General features: G+C 49.3%; 1 protein-coding gene across 1 annotated transcript; it reads left to right on the top strand.

Moving 5' to 3' along the window:
• The first annotated feature begins 214 nt into the window (after window positions 1-214).
• TRIB2 (tribbles pseudokinase 2) lies at window positions 215-25,090 on the top strand. Its single transcript, XM_065891048.1, has 3 exons — window positions 215-1,694; window positions 6,372-6,664; window positions 23,450-25,090. Exons 1-3 carry the CDS (start codon window positions 1,425-1,427, stop codon window positions 23,916-23,918), a joined length of 1,032 nt encoding a protein of 343 aa, XP_065747120.1. The 5' UTR covers window positions 215-1,424; the 3' UTR covers window positions 23,919-25,090.
• The last annotated feature ends 1,030 nt before the right edge of the window (window positions 25,091-26,120 follow it).

The following is a 26,120-nucleotide window of genomic DNA, read 5'->3' as shown; positions in this document are numbered from 1 at the left end:
AGGGGCGGGGCCTGCTCTGGGCTGAGCCAGTCGCCGGTGCCGCTGGGGGGGGCGGAGGCGCCGTAGAAATGTGTCGGTGACATTGAATGGGGAGACTGAGCGCGAGCTAGGCGCGCGCGCGCACACACGCGCACACACGGCCCCGCTCGCTCCGAGATCCCCGGCCACGTAAGTAACTATTAATACCGCCTCGCGGAGAGATGCGGGCGTGCTGAGCTCGGGGATTGGCCTCGGGCACCGTCGGCCGTCCCCTTCAATTTTAAGTACACATTCCTCTTACCTCCGGTTGGGGGAAGAACAAAATAAAAGAAGAAGAAAAGCCGTCAATTTTCTCCAAAACAAACCCCGCCAGGCAATTTGGGTTGAGGGTAAGGGGAGACGGAGTGGTTGCAAATTATTCCAAGGCGAGATCCAGTTACCGAACGAGAAAGGAACAGCGCGGGTTGACTGGGCTGGGGGTGCATCCCCTTCCAGGGCCGGGAGGACCCCCGGAAGCTCGGAGACCATTGATCTACCCTTGTCCCTGCCCGCACTTCTCGCTTTATTCGGAGGACGATCTGGAGCGCGAGGGAGCGGCGACAGCATGAGCCGGTGCTGACCTCCGCCCGGCGGGCCAAGCCCTGGGCTTTGCCGTGGTACCTGTGCCCGGACCACAACTCTGTGCCCAGCTTTTGCAATCTTTTGTTGGCAGCGCTGACCGCTCTAAGTTAAATGCTCCCTTGCTATTTTTTTTGTCTGTTTGTTTAAATTTTGGAGAGCTCTTGCGGTCTTGGAAAAGCCTCAGACGCCATCTACAGTTAAAACGTAGGTAACTACCCTCTCCGGCACCCCCCCTTCCACGCCCCCCACCCTTTCCACCAAAAAAGGGGGTGCAGCGCGGATTCTGTCTGCGGTGCGGCGCGAGCCGGTACCCGTGCTTATTTCCTTTTTCTTTTTGTTTGGTTTCTAACGCGCTGAGACCAAGCAGCGGCCGTGCGCTCCCCGAAGATTGCACAAACTACAGCCGGGCTCCTCCGCCCCGTCTGCGGTTCGGAAGCCTGCGTGGGGATCGCTTCGGGAGACCCGGCGCTGCAGCTCCCCACCTTAGCAACCTGGTTACTCGTCTAGATCCACGCTGGAAGAAGAGAAAGAGAGAGAGAAACTAAAAGTGCGAAGATTCTGCAAATCGCTGGCGGCTTTGGGGTAACAAAAGGACCCGAGTTGCTGCCGACCGAGGACCCCCGGGAGCCGGGCTCGGCGCAGACAAGGTGCCCGGCGGCGCCCATTTGGGGGCTTCTAACTCTTTCTCCACGTAGCCCCCTTCCCGTCCCCTCCCCTCTCGTTCCCTTTTAAAATCCGTGGCACCGAGGCGCCTGCAGACGCACTCGCCAGCGACTCGTCTCTCCAGCGGGTTTTTTTGTTTGTCGAGTGCGATCCCCACACTCATGAACATACACAGGTCTACCCCCATCACAATAGCAAGATATGGGAGATCGCGGAACAAAACCCAGGATTTCGAAGAGTTGTCGTCTATAAGGTCCGCCGAACCCAGCCAGAGTTTCAGCCCGAACCTTGGCTCCCCGAGCCCGCCTGAGACTCCGAACTTGTCGCATTGCGTTTCTTGCATCGGGAAATACTTATTGTTGGAACCTCTGGAGGGAGACCACGTTTTTCGTGCCGTGCATCTACACAGTGGAGAGGAGCTGGTGTGCAAGGTAAAAAGCCCGGGTTTGCTTTTGCTTTTTTTTTTTTTGTCTTTTAAGAAGATCCCCCCGGCCTTTTGGAGGGGGCCGGAGGGGGCGGAAGGTTGCCGAGCCCTGCAGTCCGGGGGGGGAGGGAGATTCGCGGGATAATTATCCGTGGTCTCGTTAAATGGGGTTATGTATTTATTTGTTCCTGTTCGACTAGTTGCGAAGTTTTTAGAGCGTTGCGGGCAATGCGGCGGGCTGCGGCGGGGGCGTTTTGGGGAGAGCCCGCGGGGGGGAGGGCGGCGGGACTGCGCGGGGGCCACGGCCACGCGTGCTCCCAAGGGCTCGTGGAGCTCCTCCGCGCGACGCCGGGTCCCGCTGCCCGGGGATTGCTCCCTGGGTCCAGCCCCCTCCCCTTTCCAACACCGAGGAGGGAATCCCCCGCTAATTTTAAGGCGCTGATGACTTGGTTCCTTTCGCAGCCATTGTTCTCAGCAGCGTGCAGGTGTTGAACCTTTGTTCCGTAGGTGCCCCTTCAAAGAGACACACAAAGGTGTCCCCTCTGGCTGAGCCCAGGGGCCCAGCGCGGGGAAGGAATTCACAAAGAGCTTGCTTCTGCCAGGAGCCTTGAAAGGAGGGTTGGGGGTGGAAATCAAAGCCGCCAGCGCACCTTTGGGTGCAGGAAATTGTGAATCCTTTGGGTCTTTTCCTCTTGTCTCCGTTCCTTCTCGTCTCCAGCTCTCCGAGCCGGAGCCCCCTCGACCCTGCTACTCCACCCCTCAGCACACACCGTTGCCTGTATGGTTTAGAGGCCAGCATTTGGAGCCTCGGGGATTCACAGTGCTAATGCAGAGATCGGCACTTTCCTTTCCTTTTCGTCTTTGACCCTGAACTGGTTGGCGTCTGTGTTGAGTGTGTCTGTGTGTCTTTGTGTGCGCCCACAGGGCTCCAGACGAGGGGATGAGCAGGAGACTAGTTGCAAAAAAAACAAACAAAAAATGAAGACGGTAGAGCAGGCTACCCAGGAATTGGACATAGATCAAGAATTCACTGTTGCTTAATTTTAGATTTGCTCACTGTTGTTTTTTGGGGGGAGGGAGGTAAGGAGGTAGTAAGGAGTGGGGACCCCTGATGTCTTTGAAATGGGCACTCGGCACAGCTGTGCTGCAAATAATGTATCACACTTTTACCGTCAACCACAGGCTGCTTTGTGAACTTGCTTTCTTTCATAGGGGACTGGAGTATTTCATTGTGAAACACGGGTTTTGTGAAGGGTCTCCAGTCTGTTTTGCAATTGCTCAGTTCAGACCGCTGGGGAAAATCAGAGACTCTTTAAATATTTCTCTCTGCTTGTACTGAGCATTTGGTATTTTGCACCTTCTCCAAGCTATTGAGACTCAGAGCAGCTATTCCCAGTTCACCAAAATTCAGTAGGCTATTCAGAGCTGGATTGAATTCTCATAAGACCTACAACATTGTACAATGGGGTAGTCATCCTTTGAAATGAATGAATTCCACAGAGCTGCCACTCTCATAGGAAATATGCACAATCACCCAGCAGTGAGTGTTTTCACTCCTCTTGCTAAACTTCGGTAGAGCATTTTAATATTTTTCAAAGGCTGGAGACGCGTTGAAGTCAAGGGACTCTGCCGCCAAATTCTGCAGAAGCACCTTGCCCGCTATTTCTTTGTTTAAAGGCAGAGGTGACTCTGGCTCCTGCTGTTTCTTTCTCCCTTCAGATTTTTCAAGACATATTTCACTTTGGGCTGACCTTATAGTGTCATTCGTAGACTTGCTCTCTGGCCTGAAACTGTACTTAATCGGCTGGTTCAGTTCTTGCAAAGATTGAATCAGCCCCTCACCAATTACTGTGCGGCTGCCAGTGGATTTAAGTGCAGTATCATTGTTCTGCTTGACAGAGGTCATCCCTTTAAGACACAGCAGCTTCTGTTTGCCTGCCTTTTTACCAGAGGTGATGTGGGTGACTTCTTATGCAAGCATAGCTGTGTATAACCTAGGAAGCTCCAAGTGGTTTTATAAGGCTGCTTCTATGAACTACCCTCACGTATGCACCGTGGACTCTTGGCTTACTGCAAGGCTCACTGAAATCTACACACTGAATTCCAGTTCCTTTTGACATCTTAGAATATAGAGTTCGTGTCTCCAAGCTCTGTGTTGACCCAAGAAAAAAAGTCTTTGCAAAAACAGATCCAATGTAAAATGCCACTTACGGAGAACTCTGTAGAATTCTGTAGGACATAATTTGGGAGAGAGAGACTGGAGGGTCATTTAACCAAAATAATCATGCCTGTTTATTGTCTCCCTGTGCCTACTTTAAGCTAGGCAGACGAAGGAAGGGGACTTTAGGGGGTTCTTAGCTTACTGTTTTCATGGAAATGCTTGTAGCTACTGTACAGATTTTGACATAATTACTATCTTGACAAAATGGGCTTTTTTTTTTTTTTGCAAAAACTGTGAATGACGGCCTAATCTCTGCCTTATCTGAACTGTCACATTATATAACTAAGGCTCCAAATTAAACATTTAAAAGAAGCTGGCAACCAGGCTTATGGCTTGATTTTACACTTGAAGGTGATGGTTTAAATACCAATCCAAGCCCATAAATGCCTGTTATAGCTACTAATAAAAGTTTGGTTCCTACCCATTTGGGAAAACATAAGTACTTGCTTTATTTTTCATACTCTGTCCACCATCTTGGAATTTAATTTAGTCTCTTCTACAAAGGGTATGGCTGCATTTTGAAGCTGCCATGAATTGTTTGATTTTTTTTTTTTAATTTTAATGTCCATCCAGTTTTTCAGCAGCAGGACAGGATAATAGACTAAAGGTACTGAGCAAAAAAAAAAAGAAAACTCCTTTTATTTTTTAAAAATGCAGCTCGAAGCAGGAAGTATGTTATAAATAATCATAACTCCATGAGTACTGGTGACACAGCCTGAAGCCTGGCTCTTCAGATCCCAGCATCCTCCTTATATAACACAGTGTTTACATTAGCCACTGCAAAGCCTTTATTGCTCTCCGGGAAATTTTTGAGGCTTTCCTGGGTTTCTGCTGCCTGCAGTCTGGGTGTTAAAGTTGACTCAAGCATTTCAGATTCCTAATTGAACGGACCTCTGAGGTCACCGCTCGCAGGTCATCATTTGACAGTATCAGGGTGTGATTTGTGGTCTCTGGAGACACTGAAGTATTCATTCTTAAATTCTAGGTTATAGTGGCAGCAGCTGTGCCACTTTCCTGAGATGCCTTATTATGGTTCATTCACAACGTTACTTTGCTTCCTAGCCGGGGTTCGCACCAGCCCTCCCGAGGTTCTTAGGAGGCCGGTTTGACTCACAGATTTTTGGGTTTTGTTTTTTGCAGCTAAGAGAGACTTAACTCATGGATTCTTAAGTAGCAGCCTGTGGCCCTGGCTGGGTTTTGGAAAGCCCGTGAATCCCCTTAAGACAAATCCAGTATTATACATGCTTTTGAGTGGTCGTTGTCAGCTAAGAGGGGACAGAGCTCTTATCACATTCTCAGGTGGGATCTGGACCCAAAAAAGGTCAACCATGTTCTAAATCAATGTCTTCAGTTTCTGAAGAGGAGGGAGGCCCAGTGATTCTGAGTGCTTTATCCACCTCGTGCAGGTTATTGGTGGCCAAGCCAGGATTAGATTCTCAAATTTGATTATTTCTAGGCCAGCGTTTCCCACACACACTGCAAAATGATGATCAAGGAGAGTATGTTCTAACTAATGAAAATGATTTAGTGGAGCTCTTGAAATGAATGAAGGCGTTTTCTTGTAACCTCAGAAAAATCTCTGTAGTGTTAATTCCTCTTAGATCTGTCTCCAAAAGGTACTGAGGATGGATTTTCTTTCTAAATAACCCCACAATGAGGTGGCATTTCACAGGCTTATTCTGATTCATAGAAAATCATTGCATAACTGATTCATTGAGCTAGATATCTGTGGAGGGAAGAGAGAAAGGAGCGTGTCTGCTTTCTTAATAAGAAGGACTGCGTCCTTTCCTGGCTCTGCCACTGGGGGCTTGATTTGACTTGTTATCTGAGCCTCAATTTCCACATCTGCGAAATGAAGGTATTGAATTAGGTAACCTTCAGTCTACGCATTTAACCTATTAATTGCTGTTATGTTGTATACTGCTATACCACCCAATTATGCAGCACAAAATACGTTGTATACAGTTGCTGTAGCTGTGTAGTGTCGGTGTACTTTTTTTTTGAAGGTAAATAAGGTGTTATCTGTGCAGCTTGGGATGGGTCACTTTCAAATTTTGCCTTAATTTTTCTATAAACACAGGGGATTGGGATAGAGAGAAAAAAATCATAAACTTATTTGTGATTTGTTTTGTGTCATTGTGTATACAGTTTGTGTAATACAATACACAACTTGTGATACACCACTTGTGTATTGTATTACATCTGGCTGAGCATTCTGACCTTCGTTTTCTCATATAATCCTCCCGACACGGTGAGTCAATCACTTGCCCTTTTGCACATGAGGACTCGGAGGCTCAGAGAGGTCAAGCGAGTTATTCAATGCCACACAGCTGGTAGGCAAGGCCAGTGTGGTCTGGGTCCAAGTTTGGCCCACGTCTATGGGAGGCATCCACATTCTGTGACTCGGTTGTACAGGATTTGGTTGTACTCTGACTCTTGGTCTTTTTGTTCATCCTGCCGTAGGTGTTTGATATCAGCTGCTACCAGGAGTCCCTGGCCCCCTGCTTTTGCCTGTCTGCCCACAGCAACATCAACCAAATCACCGAAATCATCCTGGGGGAGACGAAAGCTTATGTGTTCTTTGAGCGCAGCTATGGGGACATGCATTCCTTCGTTCGCACCTGCAAGAAGCTGAAGGAGGAGGAAGCGGCCAGGCTGTTCTACCAGATCGCCTCAGCGGTGGCCCACTGCCACGACGGGGGGCTGGTGCTGCGGGACCTCAAGCTGCGGAAATTTATCTTTAAGGACGAAGAAAGGTGAGTCTCGTTCCTGTCCAGGCCCGTGTACTATAGCAGGCTGCTCAGAGAGGTTGGAGTGGACGTTGTGTTTTGCTGCCTGCCGTCCAGGAGAGGAGGGGGAGCGTGGACAGACAAAGGGAGGTGGGTATCGCAGTGTTTGAAGTGCCCTTAGAAAGCCAATTGCCGCTCCTCTAAGAGATGTTATCAGATGCTCACAAGTGCCAGATTATTCTGTGACCCAGTAGTTATTTTTGTCTTGGTGTCTTGAACTCTGAAGGTGGCTGCCAGCCTGTGTGGCATTTTCAGTGTGAATAAGGCAAGATTTTGAAAAGCTTGCCTTCGGAAAGCTCCACGCCTGGGATCGGTTGTTTGTCATTCATTCGTCACTCATTCAACAGATATTTCCTAAGTCTGTTCCTCAGTATGAATTACAAGTCTCAGTACCGTGACTATCAAGTTGCATTAGCTAGTCAATGACCTATAAAGGAAATGTTACAGACCCTACATACACTTATGTACTGGGTCAGATGGGAACGGAGGGCTGGGATGTCAGTTCTAACTAGGAATTGGAGAGTCAAGAAAGTTTTTATAGGAGAGGTGATTTTGAAAGATGAATATGTTGTAGGCAATGTAGGAAGGACCAATGTTGCAGGTGAGGAACCTGCCTGTGCACATGCCTGGCAATGTGAAGGTCTCGGTTATTTTAGGAGACGGCCGGACAGGATGCTAGGCATCTGGGCTTCATTCATGGTTCTTCCATTAACTCATTACATTCTATTTAGCAGATCCCACTGGGGCCCTGCTTTCTCCTCCAGCTGACTTTGATTGTAAAAACTCTTTCAAGTTACTTTTTTTCTTTTTAATGATGTGCTGTTTTAGAGGAGTGGAAGCAGCTGATTTATGTCCACTGCTGACTATTCCAAGGATTGTTCCAGGGGCTCTGCATACATGATGTCATGGAATTCTCCGGCCTGCCTTGGGCATCCTCAGCTCCCGTTAGCAAAGTGTTTAGTGAAGTGAAGTTTCCATTGTCACAAAGCTATTAAGGACCATCTGAATACAAGGCTAGTGCACATCATTCATTCATTCGCTCAGCGAACATTTCGGGGCTACCTTTTATCCGTCTGGAATAGATTTACTATCAGACCTTTCCATCTTCCATTTAGTTGGCCATCGATCCCAGTGGCCTGTGGTGTATTTAGACGATTGCTTGTAGAAGTCTCATGGCATCCAAATGAGAGAGACCACGTGGTGTGTGCTTTGGTTTTTCCATCTTCATGGTTTGAGCTAATCGGGCAGTAAATGTCTGGGAAGCATTTGGGGATTAGCACAGGTCAAAGGGCCTGTGGTTACTTAACCCAAATGGAATAATTTCATGAACTTTTATAATCCAGCTGAGTATACAAAGTGCAGAGGGCCCCTGGATTTCCTGGACCCACAGAAGTTGATTATTGTTCCATATTTTTACCCATAAAGGAGTATCATAGGAATCCGTGGTGGCCAATATCCCAGTCTCTGACAGTGGATGGCATTTACCTATATTAACAAACTAAAGAAGGTCGGGGGCGCTATTTGAAAATCTAGAGTGTGGGGCGATGGTTACTTTTCTTTCAGCTCAGGTGTGTCTGCCCTTGGAGCCTGCAGACCCAGGTTCTTATCCTGTTTTTGCCTTTACTCCACTCTGTGACCTTATGTTGGTCCCTTCCCCTTGGCCTCAAGTTCCTCATCCTTTTATTGTCCTGGCTCAGTTCTACTGGCTCTAAGGTCTTCCCGAGTTCCAACACTCAGGCATGTGCTGCTTTGAATATTCTCATATGGAATGATAAATACATCTGACCCCAGCAGAATACTGACAGAGAGGTATCCTCTTTGCCCTTCAGTGTTCCACCATCCTTGAAGATCTAATAACTCTAACTACAAAAATAAGAGGTAATATTTGGTGATCTCTATAAGCTCCTACCATAAGGTTATCATTTAACACACTTAATTCTCTCTGAGAATTGGAGAGGTGAGTATTAGCGTGTCCATTGGGTAGATGAGGGCTCCGAAGTGTAGCGTGGTGAAGTCTCAAAGTTACAGACATGAAAGAGCAGAAATAAGGACATATTATCTCTGTTAAGTCAGCTCTCAAGAAATTCATTTGGCCGCCACCAGGAGTCAGGACAATCAATGCTCTCTTTCGTGGGGATCTGCATTTTTAAACATCATCTTTGATTCTGTCTCTTTAGAGAAGAATTTCAGGCATCAGCAAGGACATGGGGGGTGGGTGACCCATCCAGGCTTAGCACAGCCGTGGTAGACACAGATTTGTGAAGTGAGTCAGAGTAGGCTGGATGTTCCCAGGTCACAGGACATGGGGGCAGAAGCAGACGCTAGAGGTTCCATGCTTCAGCCCTTTTGTTTTGCCACCAAGAAGCAGAGCCCCAGAGGTGAGGGTGCTCACCCCAGAGCCCACAGCCGTCTGGAAGCAGATAAGGGCTGACTCCGACCTCACATTTGCTGGTGCAGGGATTCTCGAACCCCAGGCCTGCTTGTCCTTTATGGGAAGACGTGTAAGACTGCTGATCAGTGCACTGTGGCAAAGCCAGAGTCTTTGATGTCGCAGGGGCTGGAGAAGAAATATCCACGCGTAAGACGCTTCCAACATGAGAACTGTGGGGCACTGATGCTCAGTCTGGAGTTATGTTTGACTTATGCAGAAGAGCAGACCCTTTCTAGAAAGAACTAGAAAGAGGCATCTCATGTGAATGTGAAACCAGGACACCACTGGAGCAGGCGTGTCAAAGCTCAATCCTTTTTAACTCCAAAGAGCATTTTCCTTCTGAAAAAGACAACCCAAGTGACAGGCAGGAAGCTGGTCTCCATCTGTTTGCAGCATGTCTGAGCACCTGAGCCCGAGCAGCCCGGCCTCCCGAAGGACCATCGGGGGGGAAGGAGAACGCCCCATGCCACAGGCGAGGCACCTGGGCCGCACAGGAGCTAGGTGACCTTGCTCAAGGTCTCACAACCAGTCCAATGATGGAGCTAGCCTAGAAATCCTGTCATTTCCTTCCAGAGCTCTTTTTCTGCCCCGAACCATGCTGAGGTACCAACGAACTTGCTGTGCCGAACACGACATGTATCTCTGGGCAGCTCTGAGAAGGTTGCTGCTTTCCTTTTCAAGGACATTCTAAATGTTTTCATCAGTAGCTGACAGGACCTTTTTAATTTTCACCCAACCATCAACTTTTTGTAAAAGATGAATAATGCTTAGCGGCCTTCTTTCATCTTGTTTGGTTTTTAACCTCTCGACTTGGGAATGTGAGACGGGTTTTGTCACTTAGCATATTCTAGTTCCCAGGGGCCACCGAGTTTCATGGTAGAGTCTCTGTTGGTCTGCACGGTGGCTGTGTGGCAACCTCGCTTGTATTTCCTGAGAAGAACAGGACTCAGGGGCCCTGGGATCTCTTGGGGGCCATGCTGCTGGCAGCCTTCACTTTTGGTCCTAATCAATAGGACCTAATCCATAGGTATCTCAATAGGACTAAAGCTTCTTCCTCTCTTGACAGCAACGAGCGTTAGAAACAATGGGTTGAATTTGAAAGACTTTTGAAAAGTTAGGCTTCGGCATCTGTGTCTGTTCTCTGATCCTTAATGCATTGGTCCTATGATGGGGGGGCGGGGCATAGAAGAGACCTTAGGAAGCACTACTTTATTAAACTTCAAATCACCAGACACTTCTTTTGCACTCTATTTTTTTTTAATTAATTTACTTACTTTTGGCTGCGTTGGGTCTTCGTTGCTGCGTGCGGGCTTTCTTTAGTTGCGGTGAGCGGGGGCTACTCTTTGTTGCGTTGCACGGGCTTCTCATTGCTGTGGCTTCTCTTGGTGCAGAGCACAGGCTCTAGGCGCACAGGCTTCAGCAGTGTGGCACGCGGGCTCAGTAGTTGTGGCTTGCAGGCTCAGTAGTTGTGGCTCGAGGGCTCTAGAGCTCAGGCTCAGTAGTTGTGGCGCACAGGCTTAGTTGCTCCACGGCATGTGGGATCTTCCTGGACCAGGGCTCGAACCCATGTCCCCTGCATTGGCAGGCGGATTCTTAACCACTGCGCCACCAGGGAAGCCCCTCTTTTGCATCTGCCTTCTCTCTCTCAAGGATGTGCTTCTTGTTCCTTGATGATCTTGAAAGTGATAGAAGGTGAAAGCATTACGTAGTGATATTGACTCTGCCCCACGTGGTTCAGAAAGAGACCTGCCTCCGGGCTGACTTCTTATGCACAGATTTTCCATTCTGAACCATCTGTAACTCTTGAGTCCATGGCCATCCATGGGAACATTCTTAATGGCACTGTCATCACCGCAAGTCCAGTTTCCCACAAGTGGCTTTGCAGACATCATATACAAATGACACCCAGTGTTCTATTAACCCTGATGCTAGGGTGCCTTCTGCTTCTGTGTTGAATCAGCAGCACCTCAGATCCTTCTGCTCCTGTATTATTTGTTTATTTTTATTTTATTTATTGTTTTATTTGAGCTAGATTCAAATTCTGGCTCTACCACTTATTAGCTACCTGATTAAGTCATTCCATGCTTCTGAGCTGTACTTTCTTTCCTCAAAGCAGAAATAATAATTGCATCTCTGTAGGGTGGTTGTGAGAGTTCAATGAGATGATTCTGTGACTCACAGGGCAGGGCAGGCACTTACTAATCAACAGCTGCTCCTAGAGTCATTGATAAAATGGTACCGTTATGGGGGAGCAGTTCCCAGAGAATGGAGAATGCAGTAACCATTTCCATGAAGGTAGAGCCCTTGTGATGGAAGGGTTCAGATTTAAGCCACTTCCTCCTCTTTCTTTTCTTTAATTATAATCACTGGATCCGTATTATGAGGGCGCCTGACAGGTCAAGTACATGTGGTGTGGAACCTGATGCTCAGAAGGGCTAGAAGGTTGACGAGATGTACCAAAGGCAAGGTGGACAGAAACACAGGCAGGGAGCGAGGGCTCCTGCCCCAACAGGCCTGGACCGGCCACTGTGCTGCTGCCTCTCCTCCCTGCCGAGATGCTTCTGCAGGGCAGAGCCTCAGTCATTTCGTTTGTGTTTTGAGGAAGTTAAACCCCTGTCTTGGTTGAACTCGCCCTGGACACACCCTTTGCATCCCCAGTTCCTGTCGTAAAATCTGAGATGGTCTGTGTGCGTAGGAGGGGCCCCCTGTTGGTTGGGGCCCTGAACCTGAGGAAGAGCAGTGCTCAAATTCCCAGAGGGTGTGCCTGCGTCCTCCCGCCCCTCTCGCCCTGCTCTGGGATTAGAGGGGTCTGCTTGGTCAGTCTGCTCCGTGAGGCCCATGGTTCAATCCCAGCCTCTAAGGGACAAGGCCAGTTATGCCCGTGGAAAGTGAGTTGCTGTCTGGATTCCAATCTCTCCTCTTGCACTTATTCATCACCTTAACTTTGACAAGTTACTTCACCTTCTGCCCCATTGCCTCGTCATAACGAGAGGACTTTGCTCCTGAAATTAAGTGAATTAACGGCAGTGAACCTGATGCTGGGTGCACAGCACGAGATCCCTCTGCTGTCCTTGGCCTCTTCTGCACGTGCTGTCTGCCCCTCTGGGTGACCCGGGGCCAGTCTGCTGACTCAGGACGTAAAGAGCCCTTTAAGCTGGTGCATCCTGGGGCTGCAGCGGGGCCACCTGAAGAAAGCTCCAGGGGCAGGGCTTGTGCCTACAGCAGTCCCCGTTTGCCAGCTGGATTTCTCCTTCCCTTGCCACCCCTCACCCCAGCTCCCTGCCCCCAACCACAGTTCAGTGTTGACATTTCTTTGCCCAGAAATACCCCATGTGAAAGAGAAGACGGCTTCTGTACATGTTTCTTCTTTGGTTTGGAGATCATTATCTCTTGACGTCACGGGTCTCATTTCCTCTGCTTTGTGGAAGCCGATCAGTGCTGTGTCTGCCACAGGGGACTCTTCCGAGGAACCCAGCGGCCTGGGGCTTTCGGTAGAACAAAAGCCCTCTGCCCAGGCGCCAGAGGACCTGCACCTCCCTGCGGGGTGAAGGCCTCTTCCCTCCCACACCAACCCAGGTCAGTGCTCTCTTTCCCAGGTGTTAGTATCTATATGGGTCCTCCCTTTAGATCTTCCAGGTTTTTCTCACCTCTCTTGGGGCTCAGTATCTAACAAAGTACAGAGGGCAGGCACTGGATCCCTGGAGACCAGACTCTGCTTTCTTTCATTAATAGTGATTTATGTTAAGTTGTAGGCTCACTGGGTTTTAGGGAAACACCTTGCCTTTTTGCTTTGAAGGAGCCAGAACTCCTGGGATTCTCTTCTTCATGTTGACCACTTTGATGTATATCAGGCCCATCCTTAGGGAAAGCTCCTCTCCCCAGATCCTTTTTCTCAGGATGTGTCGGTGACACCCTCCGGTAGCGCCCACACTTGCCTCCGTCATAGCGTGTCTCCCGCTCTGTTGTTTTTGTCTGTGTGCATCTCCAGACTGTCCTCATCTCCTGCTGGCCTGGGAGCTCCTCGGGGTCAGAGGCTGTCTCATGCGCACTGTTCCGGAACGTGGTGGGCCCTGAATGACTGAAAATGCCTTTTACTGAGTAGGAGCCTCTCAGGTTGGATTCTAATGACAGAGCGAGGGGGGCAGGGAATGTATTGATCTAATGGTCGTCTCGGTCATGGCCCAGATGGGAGCCCAGAATGACTAAAACTTAGGATCTCCCACCTAGACACCGTTTTTCAAGAGAACTGTTTACAGAGCTCCACATCAAGTAACAAATCATTCCCATTTTGATTTAATGATTTATGCAAAAGTGACATTTATCTAAGATACCATTATCCATGTCTGCGGTGGGTGTCATTTTATTTATGAAGGGCTTCAGGTCACAGTTAGAGGGGAGGGCTTCCTCAAGGTTCTGTGCTTAGAAATACACTAAATAGTGGAAACCCAAAAGGATTTCTGGCTGGGCTCTTTACTATTGGGGCTTAATAAATTAGCTCATGGGCTCGACTGGGACCCCTCAGGCAAATGGAGCAGAGGGCACAGCAGTGAGATTTTTGATTCCTGCACTTGACCATTTGACCTCGGCCTGCCTTCTCTGACATGGGTTGGAGATAATAAACTTAGGGTATCCAGCACAGAGCCTGGTGCACTGCAGGGACTTAAAGAGATACCTGTCAAGAATTCAATCCCAAATCTGTCACACTGAAGTTTAAGCTAATACTTGAGATGAATAAAAACAGCACAAAATTAAAAAAAAAAAAAAAGATACCTGTCATGACTGCTGTCCGTCATCCTCTATGGCTGTGAGCCTCATACCCCAGCAACCTGTAGGTTCATTTATTTGTTCACCAGATATTTATGGAGCACTTGGTATGTGCCTGGCACTATTCTAGGTGCTGGAGATACTGCAGTGCCAAATGAGACAGAAGCCCCGCTCTCACGGGACTTACATGTTAGTGAAATAATATCTAGGGTCCACCATGTACCAGGCCCTGTTCTAACTACAACACTGAAATGAATTTCATCTGAATTAATTACTATATTTCAGTTAAGCCATTTAAACCCAATAAGTGAGTTCTGCTATGGTTATCACCATTTTACAGATGAGGAAATTGAGGCTCAGGGTCGTACAGCCAGTCAGCACAGACCTGGGGGTTGTACCCAGGAGACCTGGCTCCCAAGGTTAGGCCCTCAAATGCCACGTTAGCTGCAGAAATAGATAACACACAAAATACACCCTTGTGCTCAACCTGTAGAAGGAATTTTCGTACACAATTAGGCGACAAGTGAACAGCACGAGGACCTGGCCGGCTGGAGTCTAAGTAAAGCTCAGGACTCGGTTTTCTCTGAGCAGTCTTGGCAGACATAGACTCGGCCACCAGTTAACTAACCCCTCGGGCAGTCCTAATACGTCCTGTTGTTCCACTCTGTGGAGTGGGTTTGGTTTCCTCTGCAGAGCTATAAGCTGTGGTCCATTTATTATTTGGACCCTCATGCCTAGCACAGGACTTAGCATTATAAGTGCTGGTGAATGTATGACATTTGACTCAATGGGGGGATGAATAGCCCCATATACCCTGGAGGCCTAAATATTATAAGAAAAAATCCCCTAAATATACTGCTGGAAGAAGACAGTGGATGGAAACACATTTTAAACGTCCTTTATCCAGCCCTCGTGGGAATTTCTCTAAACCATGCACAGAATCCAGTCTATTTGAAATTTCTTTGGATTCTAGACATTGCAGTTCTCGAGCAGTCACGCCAAGATGCCCTGAGCTCTAGACAGCAGGTTAGAGCTGGGGGCGTCTCACAGACACGAGAATCACACTGTCTTGCAAACGTTCATTGAGCACCTGTTATGCACTACTTGCTGTGCTAGGTATTGGGGATACAAGACTCAATACCAGAGTCCTCCCCTAATGGAAGACACAGTGCAATGGTTATTTTTAACACCATGTCAGAGAGGAAGGGTGTGCGTTAGAGAGCTGTCAGCGAGCAGGAAGAGGATATTCCGACAATGGAGTGGGGTGTAGAGAAGGATTATGTCAGGGAGGAGATGGGCTTCTTCACAGGGCTGTTCCGAGTGATGGAGGAGGGAAGGGGAGGGGTCCCGAAAGTGCCAGGAGTAGGTGGGGAGGGACTGCTGGGGAAGGGTACTCTGGGGCGGGGTGGGGGCAGAGATGAGGCTGAAGAGGTCTAGGGCCTTGGCTTCGTGCCTGGGACCTTGAACTTGATCTGAAATTCAGGAGGAGGCATTGAAGTTGTTTTCTAGTCAGGGCTGGGCGGGGTCACGTTGTGATTCCAGAAGTGTGTGTGGAGGATGGACTGTGGATGGGCATCCCCTTCAGGATGCTGAACCAGGACTCAGGCAGTGGGGGGGGCGGGGATTTAAATCCAGCCCTTTTATCTTTGCAGCTAAAGAAATCAGGAGGGGAACGTCCTTCCCCAAAGTCCTATAACGTGTTAGTGACACGACCAAGAGCAGAACCCGGTTTTCTGACTCCCTGAACTTGTTCTGTCTCTGCTCAGGCCACCTGGGGAAGCCCCAGTTTAGGACCCTGCCAAGGGAAGCATCCCCGTCCGGCCCACTGTGTGGACCAGCCGCTCACAGCACTGCTGGGGGTGGCGGGGCTGGAGGGACTGGCCTGAGCCCTGCCCTCACCCCACCAGTGGGGCATGGATAGGAATGTTCTGGGCCCCAGATCAACCGAAACAGCACCTCAGGATGTGCCTGCCTCTTCCTGGAAGAAACTGGCCTGGTGGCCCCTTGGGGCAGCGCTGTCCAGCATGGAGCAGGGATGATTGCCTGGGAAGCTTTCCTGAGAGGCTCAGTCGACTGATCTGGGGTCGGGGGATCCTCGGGGACCCAGGTCTCAATGCAGGGGAGCGAGCGGTGGATGGAGTATCTTGAGGAGTCCGCGCTGCGTCTCCTCCCTTGGATGTCCTGGCTGTTCCTATAACGACGGCAGGCAGGCTGCATGGGGAGCGGGGGCGGGGTATGGCTTCCCCAATCCCACCACGGCCCTGATGAGTCGGACGCGAACATGCGTCTGCACGCCAGCTACACAGGCTTTTACATCCTGGCTGGGCGGCCGGTGCCGTGGAAACACCTGGGTGCTTGAGTCCGCTTGGGTTTCTCCTCCCAACTGTGCTGTTTCCCAGCAAGTGACTTCATCTTTCCAAGCTGCAGATTTCTCTGAATCAAAGCGGTGCGGGAACCACCACGTCCCAGATTGTGGGGTGGTGTTGTAGGGCAGTCAAAGGATATACTGCCTCCTAGAACTTACCAGCCCTCCCTAGGTCCCCCTCCCCTTAGACTTCTCCCCCCCACCCCCACCCCCGAGTGGTTCCCTTACTGGCTTACCTGCTGCTCTCTTGCTAATTTGTGAGCAGCTTGATCTAAGTGCTAGGTCTGTTCAGTGAATCTCCGGGAGCTGGCGCATCGGTGGCTCTCAGAGGTGACTGCTGGAAAGATCTATACACACAAGAAACAGAGGCTCAAGGGAGTAGTGATTTATTGGGCAGTTTAGCGACCTGGGGAGTCCCAGTGGTGGCTGCCAGGCTAGCAAAATGCAGCCCATGGTGCTCAGAGGTCTTCCTTGAGCCCCCCCAGGAGTAGCCCCAGCTGGGACCCTTGCTTGACAACTGGACCGGCAGCCAAGGGTGGCTTTGCAGTAGCGGCTGTGGCGGACTGCGGCTGACCTTTCTCCCTCGACCCTTTGCCTGCTTGGACCCACCCCACGGAACGGCCTTCAGTGACTTCCGGACTTCCTGCCCAGGCCAAGCCCACTTGGTCTGGCTGAACTCCCAGCCTGGCCCCTCCCTGGCTGACCCTGTCTTGATCTCTTCCTGCTGAGAGCCCAGGGTGGGTTTTCAGGTTTAAAAGCAAAGGATGATTTCCTTGTGTGTATACTTTTTTTCTATTTTGGATAGAAGCACTGAACATGGAAATCCAGGCTCTGTCACTCACTTTCCAGGTGGCCTTGGACAAGTCACATCTGCTTTCTGTACCCCAGTTTCTTCATCTAGTAAACGGGCAGGTCCAGCTACCACCATCCACCTCATAAATTATAGCACTTAGATCATGTATGTGATGGTTTTGTAGGTGCTCTGGTGCTGAAGAAACCCGGGGCCATATTTGTCTCCATAAACCCAGGGTCTCCCTTAAGAAGTTTCTCTGTCTTGGACACCAAGTAAATCTGTGATGTTGGTGCCAGCGTGTCTTTTGGAGAAGACACTGGCATTAGAATCCTCCTGACGTGGATTAGAGCTCAGTTCTTTCAGTTACTCTATGTATGACCTAAAACATTTCATTCTCTGTGCCTCACTTTCCTTATTTTTTAGGAAGTGGCACATATAATATTTGCCTTTCAGTTTTGTCATGAGAAATAAGATAACGTAGACTGAAAAAAATCCCAGCATTTTATAGTTGTTTAATTCGTGGTTTCCTGTTGTTGTTACTACAATTATTATATCAATATCAGGATGTTATAGAGGAAGGGTTGCAGTCCCTATAGCTTAAGAGTTAAAGGAAAGGTAAAATCGGGAAATCTGAAGGTAGAAGAGCTCTTTTCAGGCCATGTACCATTGGTTCTCATTTTACAGAAGGGAAACTGAGGCTGAGGTCGATTTCGTGACCCACAGGGAGCCACTCAAGCCTCTGCTGAGAGTGGGCAGGATATCAGGTCGGGGCTTTCAAGGCGGGTACGGATGCTCTGTGCAGGTGGGGAGTGGAACTGCATCCTGCTGGTTCTGGCTTCCTAACCTGGCTCAGGATCCGAAAACAGGAGGCCTGGCACTGGGCTGGGCCTGCACCTGGGACACAGGCGGCCCCCGTGTAAGCCTTGTTCATTCAGAGGTTGAAAGCAAAGCAGGCTGTTCCCCGCCTGTGCCAGGGACAGGTTGCAGAATGCACGCAGGGATGCAGCTTGCAGGCCAAATCAACCCTGCCTGGGGCTCATGGCTCAGGGCTCTCTCCTCCAAGAAGCAGCAGGAGATAACCACTGTCATTTACAGCTCTTTGGCCACACAAATCTCCACCATCCTCCCTTGTCACTTTCAGGAGTCTCTATTCTTCACGTACCATCTCTGGTCTCATCACCTCCATGAAGCCCATCCTGATTACCTTAGTCAGTACTGAATAATGTGAGCAGGAGTGAGCTGGGCACATATTTGGGGGAAGAACAGTCTAAGCAAGGGGAAAAAAAAAAAAACAAAAAACAAGTGCAAAGGGCCCAGGAAGGTACCGGGGCACAGAATTCATGTCCATTTCAATCTTCCTGAGGCTCCTACATCTGTCTTCCCCTCTAGGCTTTGGGGCTGAAGGTAGGTTCCTTATCGTAATAAGAAGGTTAGTTAGTTTCCACCACTTTTTGCCGACTTACTCTGCTACGCTCCTTGATAGATGCTGTACTTGCATTGTTTCATTTAATCTTCACAAAAACCGAGATGATGGGTGTGACTTGTCCTGTCTGTGTCTCCCGTGACTAGTTTATTTGAATGACTAGGGCCATCTGATGCTCCCGTTGATTTTTATGAAAATCGATTTCTCTGCCTGGAAATTCCTAATCCCCAGACTGATCAGGAACCCTCAGAAGCTGGAAGACTGTTCATTCATTTCCTCTCACTCTGGCGGGCGCAGGCGCTCCGCCGGGCACTCCCTGCAACACTCCTGAGAGGAGAGGGCGAGCCCCCCCCCATCCCCGGGGGTAAGCTGAGCCCCAGAGACCTTCTGAAGGGCCCTGCAGTTGTGTGGCACGTCTGTGGGGACCGGAACTGGAACTCCAGCCGGGCTCGGCCCGCGACCTATGGGCACCCCGGAAGGTCCTTATTTAAAGACGTAATCCAGGCTTCTTGCCTCGACCCTTGCCTGGGAGTGATGTAAACAAGTTCAGGATGTTCCCAGAGAGGCAAGGTCAGAAGAATGCCTGGGGCGCCGCATTTCCTCCCCGTCCTTTTTTAGGCTTCTCTCAGCCCACCCCGGGGGGGACGCCTGCACGCCTGCGCAGAAGAAGCCGGCTCCCTGACCCTGGGGCGCATGCGTGCTGCGCCTCGTGAGGGGGCGACTTCGCAGCCCAGCCAGCCTGGGTTGCGTTCCTCCTCCCGGAGCTGCGGCGGCGCGGGTCTGGCATCAGCTCCCCGCCCGGAGAAAGGCGAGCGCTCAGCCGCTAACTAGTCTTCCCCACAAACGAGCTGACCTATCCTCTCTATTAGACTCGGTGTCCCCGTAAAGGAATAATAATTCTTGCCTTGAAAGTTGATTTTATACATCTTAAAAGAGAAAATATATGTAGATACCTACGCATGCTTAAATGCAGAGACGGTGTTTGATATCTGGCACTTACTAATTGTCAGAGGCAGCATTTGAACCCGGGCCTCTGACCTCAAGACTTGGAACTGGCCTGGCTTCTGTGTGGCTGTGTCGCTACCGGCCGCACCGAACGCCCTGTGACCACAGATCCGGATGCTCCCAGCCGGAGGCTCGGCCTCTGAAGGGAGGAGGACGCAGGGGCCGACGGATCAGCTTAGGGGCAGCGGAGGTCAGTGGCGCATGGAGTGCATTTTGATTAATTAATTTTTTTACCGCCCTCAGATTCCTTAGGTATTTGCATAGCTCCTGAGTACTCGTCTTGAGTTTGGGGAGGAGAGAGGTGAACTCGGGGAGGGTGTTAATTGATAAGAGGGAGACCTTAACCGTTTTCGAAGGCCCTTGTCCATGATCCGGAGGGGGGTTCCGGAAGAGCGGTGAGGATGAAAGTGGGGTCCCTGCTGCCCATGGGAGGGAGGGGGTGGGGTTAACGGGGTGAAGGAGAAAGTCGGAATCTAGGGGTGTGACCCGGAAGGAGATAGGAATGTAAAAAGGGCTTTAGAATCGGCTTATAGCGAAGAGCTTGAGGTGGGGAAGCCCGTCCCCTGAAAGGTCCTGGACGCCACATCTCCCTCCTGCCCTCACCCTGCCAGGCACCTGAGGTGTTGTAATTTACAAAGCCCGCCCCCCGTAGAGCCTTCACCTGGCCTCCACTTAGTCCTGGGAAGGTGTAACTCCTTTACCCGGAGCAGGGGCCGTTGTTCCTTTCAAGGTGAGCGCCCGGGCGCTCCCGGGGCTCAGCAGCGTGACTGTCCCGTTTACTCTTTGATCGAGGGATTGAGTGTCTACTGTGTGCCGGCTACTAGTCTAGGGGCCGGAGATACCGCAGGGAACACAGGTGGTTTTCTCCACGTTCAAAGTGACCTTAGCCACGTGCCCGGGAGCCCCTGGAGGTGGGGAATGAGGTGAGGACCCTGAAGCGGCCACTGGCATCATAATACAGAGTATCAATGCAGAACCGTGGACGTGTAAGTGCGTAGTATTCCCGGCGGTGATGAGGGGATGCGGGATTCTGGGATGGGGCGCTACTTTGTATAGAAGGGTCAGGCAAGGTCTCTTTAATCAAGTGCATTTATTTGACCAGAGACCTGAAAACACTGAGCGGTGCATGTATCTGGAAGAAGAGCATTCCGGGCAGGGGCCTGGGTGGGGTGGGGAGGACCGTGTGCAGAGGCCCCAGGAAGGACTGGGCTTGGTCGGCGTATGTGAGGACCGGTGCAGGGTCTGGAAGCGGGGGTGCGGTGGGGGGCGTGTGGGTGAAGATGGTCGTCCCCGCTTGGACGAGCTGAGACAGCGGCGGAGGGTTTCGGCGGACACACCTGGCTCCAAACACGAATCTTCTGCTTCCAAGTCTCATTCCACCGGACGATAGCCCCTCGTCACACAGATGCGATGGCTTATTATTGTTATTTGCCCTGCAATAATTCTTCCCATAGCTGCTCTGCTGTCAACACGGTGAACCTGGAGGTGAGGGAGCCTGGCTGGTCCCAAAGCTGGGCAGGAGCTGCTGCTGGTGACGGGGGGACGGGGAAGCTGCAGAGAACCCACTGCGGCCTGCGGTTTGCGGCCCTTCCCCTCTGCCCTGTGGGTTTCACTGACTCACCTCCAGTTTCTGAACATCTGGTGAGGCTGGTGTGAGTCAGCTCCACCTGCCACCGTAGATTAGAAAAAGGAAAAGGAAGAAGAGATTTGTTTCTAATCCGCTCAATTCCAGATTAGCCCACCTAGACCCTTCCTACTTGTACAGATCATCACTACAGGGGGAGGAGAAGGGCATGTGCACTCCAGATTCTAATCGAATATGGGTGAGCAGATAAAGAAGGTGTGTTGCTATATATGACAGAAGCCCAGAATGTTAAAACTGGCAGAGGCTTTAAGACTGTCTTGTCCAGATGGATGCACGACTGTGTGCATGTACTTAATGCCACTGAACTGTACACTTAAGAATGGTTAAGATGGTAAATTGTATCTTATGTATATTTCACCACAAGCAAAAAAATAAAATTAAAAAAAAAAGAAGACTGCCTTGTTCAGTACTCTGCTTTAAGGCTGAGAACAGAGAGGTTTAATGACTCACCCACAGCCACACAGCAGATGAGAGATGTAGTATGGCGTGGAATCTGCTCTCCTACCTCCTAGCCCAGCACCTTTTCCAGTGACCACAACTATTTCTTGCTCATTGATGGAAATTAGGACCAGGAAGTAGTCACCCTTTGGTCTTGGAAACTCCTGTAATCCAAATATAGGATCTTAGAATCAGCCCAGGGTTTCATCAGACCTTTTGCTCTAGAGAGCTCCGAGCAGTTCTCCTTGGAATAACTTGAGCCTCGCCTCCCTTCAGTGGCTCTTAGGGGAGCTGTGGTGACTGCCTGGAAAGGCTAAGACCCGCAGTTGGAGAAAGAAAGAGAAGTAGCAGTGGATGGACCTGAGTCACGGGCTCTGATTTAGGAATAAAGCCTTATTGTGGTTTCTCCGAGCAGTTTCCTATTCTCGGCTCATCTGAGCCTCCTGACACCTCAGGGCAGCAGGGTAGATGCTTTGATGGGCCCTTTTGAGATGAAGGAACCAGCTGATAGGAATGATACTGACCTTGTAGGATCTCGTTGGCACTATCCATGCGGTCCCAACCCCTAACTCTAGCCCCTCTTCCCCGTCCCATGTCCCCTTCGTGGCAGACCGTCATCAGTGTGAGGGAATGGGATTAACTGAGTTTACAGGGACTTGGCAGTGGAGGTGTTCTGGCCAGGAGAGTGAGAGGAGGGTGTCAGTTTTAAGCACTGAAAGGTTAATAATGCCTAACTTTCCACTCAGAGAACAGCAGGGCAGGGACACAGGAATTCTTGGGAGGCGCCTGGGCTAAGGAAGGGATGCTAGGCTAGGAGCTTGGGGGCACTGAACACATACTTATTTTGTACTTGGTGATGATATCAAGTCCTTCTGCATAAAGGTGAGAGGTCGGTTCCAGGGACTCAGAGTTTAATGCAGGATTTCTCCACCTCCGTTCTTCCCCATCGTACCCAGGAGAGTCCTGTATCCATCAGCGAGCTCAGTGGTCCTTAACTGGTGGGGGAAGATTCACACACACACCCATGTACCCATGTGAGACAGAATCACATATGTGCTGGCGCAAGTGGACTATCTAACCTGAGTCACATATGTACCAGGTCAAGGACCAGACCCTAGGAGTGTGATGGGCAGGACAGGAGGCAACTTCAACAGGAAATCTTGGAAAGAAGATGAGGATGTTGGCTTTGGAAGGACTAGGTAATGGGATGCACTCCTGATTGAATGTTGCCTGGCTCTGCCTGTGTCCTAAGAGATGCAGCTTGGTGCAGTGGAAGGAGCATTCAGGTTGACTTAGGAATATGTGAGGTCAAGTTTTCTCTATTTCCCAACTAGAAGGCTCTGGGCAAGTTACTCAAACTGTCTGAGCTTCCATGTTCTTTTCTGTAACATGGGGTAATAAAATCCTTTACGTCCGAGTAAAGGGCTGTTGCGAAGCCAAAATGCCGTTGAGTGAAAAGTCCTGCTCCTATGTTGCATCATGTTCGCCACAGGTTTGCCAGAAGCTGTGGACAGAGCTTCTGTGAGCTTCCCAGCTGGTTGGATCTGAGTTCAAATCTTGTGTCTCCCCATCATGACTCAGGTGTGACTTTGAGAGTATGACTTAATCTTCTTCTTCCTCGTCACTAAGATGGGGCGATAATAGTGCTGTTTGTGGTTTGTTTACTTGCTGAACTTTGCAATCCTCCAGTAGATCATAAGTTTCATGCAGAGTCTTTGCCTCCTGGGTCCCCAGCCCTGGAATAGGGTCTGGCACGTAGAAGGTGCTCAGTAGGTAACGTTTGGCTGGGCCAATGAATGAATGGTCATCGGAAACATGAGATGTAATGATGGGATTCGTGGGTCTCAGAGCACCCTTATGAGCTCACGTTTTCCTTCGTTTCTTGCAGGACTCGGGTCAAGCTGGAAAGCCTGGAAGATGCCTACATTCTGCGGGGAGATGATGACTCCCTCTCCGACAAGCACGGCTGCCCAGCGTACGTCAGCCCAGAGATCTTGAACACCAGTGGCAGCTACTCGGGCAAAGCAGCTGATGTGTGGAGCCTGGGAGTGATGCTCTACACCATGTTGGTTGGGCGGTACCCTTTCCATGACATTGAGCCCAGTTCCCTCTTCAGCAAGATCCGGCGTGGCCAGTTCAACATTCCAGAGACTCTGTCGCCCAAGGCCAAGTGCCTCATCCGAAGCATTCTGCGGCGGGAGCCCTCAGAGCGGCTGACCTCGCAGGAAATTCTGGACCATCCTTGGTTTTCTACAGATTTTAGCGTCTCGAATTCAGGATATGGTGCTAAGGAAGTGTCTGATCAGCTGGTGCCGGATGTCAACATGGAAGAGAACTTGGACCCTTTCTTTAACTGAGCTCACGCCCCACAGTGACTTAGCAGGTACCAGGAGCAAGAGAAGGCAGTGGAGAGGACTTCTTCCGGGGAACACGTATCGCCTGGTTTGGTAGCAAGAAAGACACTGACACTCACAGGCTTCTTGGTTCAAAGAAGGAAAACCGTCAAGGAGCTGACTGAACATGTAGCATGGGGACCAGAGATGCGGGATGGGGGCGGCCTCCGGGGTCCTGTCGGATGGGCGGGAGCCCCCTGGAGCTTCTCTTGCCTAATGGAGCCCCCCGGAGACTACCCCTGTCAGTTAGGCTGCTTCCGCCTACCCCACTTTCCATTTTGTTCCAAAATATTTGCAGATCCTGATAGAATCAAAACTCTCTGCCTCAAACATACATCTTGGCATCGCACTGTTAGCATTTAACTTCTTGTCATGATTCAGGGAAGGTACCATTGGCCAAGGGTTTTTTTTTTTTTTTTTTTTTTTTTCATTTTTAAACAAGCCAACCACCTATCTGATAATTCACGGGGTTCGTTTAAAAAAAATTCGGTGCACACAGACTGACATGAAACCTGGGTGCTAAAACTAAAAGAAAATAAAAATCCATTTTGTGTCTTTTAATTGCGTTCTTCAACTCATTTCTTCTAAATAAACATTGAATATCCTGATCAGGAAATGACATGTTAATACTTTGCTCCCTGAAGTGGGAAAAAAAAAAAAATCTCTCCTTTAACCCACTATTCTGTTTTGTGTCAATTGGTTTATGGCAGGAAGCTATTAGAAGTCAAACTTCCAGATGCATTACGGCTATCATAGTTTAAAGAAAGAAGAAAGAAAGGAAGACGAAAGGAAAAGAGAAGTTCAACTCCTTTTTTTTTTTTTTTTTTTTGCTGAATGATGAGGGCTGCGTTACAGGCATGCCTCTTTCCTGAGATGATAGTGTTAGTCTGAGATCCTGGGTGCTCTCGGAGTCTGAAGCTCTTGTAACACTCTGATCTCAACTAAACATTTTGTCTTTGTTTTATCGGCAACTAGTGAAACGAAGCAGGTTGTCCCACACGTATAAAATACAGAGCAGCTATTGAGTTTTCTTTACGGAGTATGATCTTTTTTGGCTTGGAAGCCCCTCTGGTTAGGACAAAAAACCTCAGTCGAGACAAGCGGGAAGGAAAATAAGCTGAAAGCTGGGATGATATAAATAAAACAAGCTCTCTATCCCCATACGCACCTTTGTATTTTCAAGAACTCTTCTATTTATTAAGGAAAATGTCACATTGTGATGTATTAAGCCAGTACTTCAATTACGGGTTAACTTGGGTAACATGTTACATGCTGTAGTTAACATTTATATATTTTTTTTTCTCTGAGTATTTCTGTCCCTGAAATAACCTTTTATTTGGCTTTTCTAGATAGCTTTATTTGATTTCGAGTGGCAAAATTTTTTTTTTTTTATGGCTTTTCTATTGCTGTATGATACGGAACTCTTTGGGCATCAATATTTGTGTTTCCAGTACCTCAGTTATTTGGATTTTACTGCCTGTATACGTTTTGTGAAATGGTCATGTTTTTGGGTAGGTGACCCGTGGACTCTAGTATGTAAATGTTACTTGAATCTGTGCTTCATTATAGTATGTGGCATGTATGTTCAGACCTTGGATGCTTTATTCCTACTTAGCAGGATACCGGCCTCACGTTCCCAGGAGGGCGGCTTATCCGTTCATTGTTGGGAGACAAGGAGGCCATGGATTTGCTCTTGATTCTATTTTGGTAATGGAAGATAAAAAGGAGAGAGGGTTTTTTACATCCTGAAGATGGGGCTGAGTCAAGAAGGACCTATTTTTCTTCCCTCTCCCTTATTTTTTAAGTCCCCTGTAGGAGGAAAGATTGGTGACATGCATGGTGGGAATCTATGGCCTCTGGTGCTTTGTCCTGTATTTGGTTTCATGTTTTTGTCCTAATCTCTTCAATCAATAAACTTGTGCGTATTTAACTAAACCCCTGGGGTCTGGAAAATGATGATTTTCTGCTATTTGGGGTTTGAGACCACCTCACAACAGCGAGGAACTCATCTGTTCTCTTAGGTTGCCACTTTTTTATGAGGGAACCACTATTATTATTTATACAAAGCAAAACTACCTTTCTGTCATGTTTGGGCATATGCTGGCCAAATTAGATGTAATATCTCACTGAATTCACACTTTCAGAGGTGTGAATTATGTTCCTATT

The sequence above is a fragment of the Phocoena phocoena genome, chromosome 14 (genome assembly GCF_963924675.1).
Source record: "Phocoena phocoena chromosome 14, mPhoPho1.1, whole genome shotgun sequence".
Classification (NCBI taxonomy): domain Eukaryota; kingdom Metazoa; phylum Chordata; class Mammalia; order Artiodactyla; family Phocoenidae; genus Phocoena; species Phocoena phocoena.
The sequence above is the reverse complement of the archived record's forward strand: the minus strand, read 5'-3'. Positions and strand labels throughout refer to the sequence as shown.

Coding starts and splice junctions, on each gene's coding strand:
- TRIB2 (XM_065891048.1), top strand. CDS start 1,425: ATGAACATACACAGGTCTACCCCCATCACAATAGCAAGATATGGGAGA. Junction 1,695..6,371: donor GAGAGGAGCTGGTGTGCAAG/GTAAAAAGCCCG, acceptor ATCCTGCCGTAG/GTGTTTGATATCAGCTGCTA. Junction 6,665..23,449: donor ATCTTTAAGGACGAAGAAAG/GTGAGTCTCGTT, acceptor CGTTTCTTGCAG/GACTCGGGTCAAGCTGGAAA.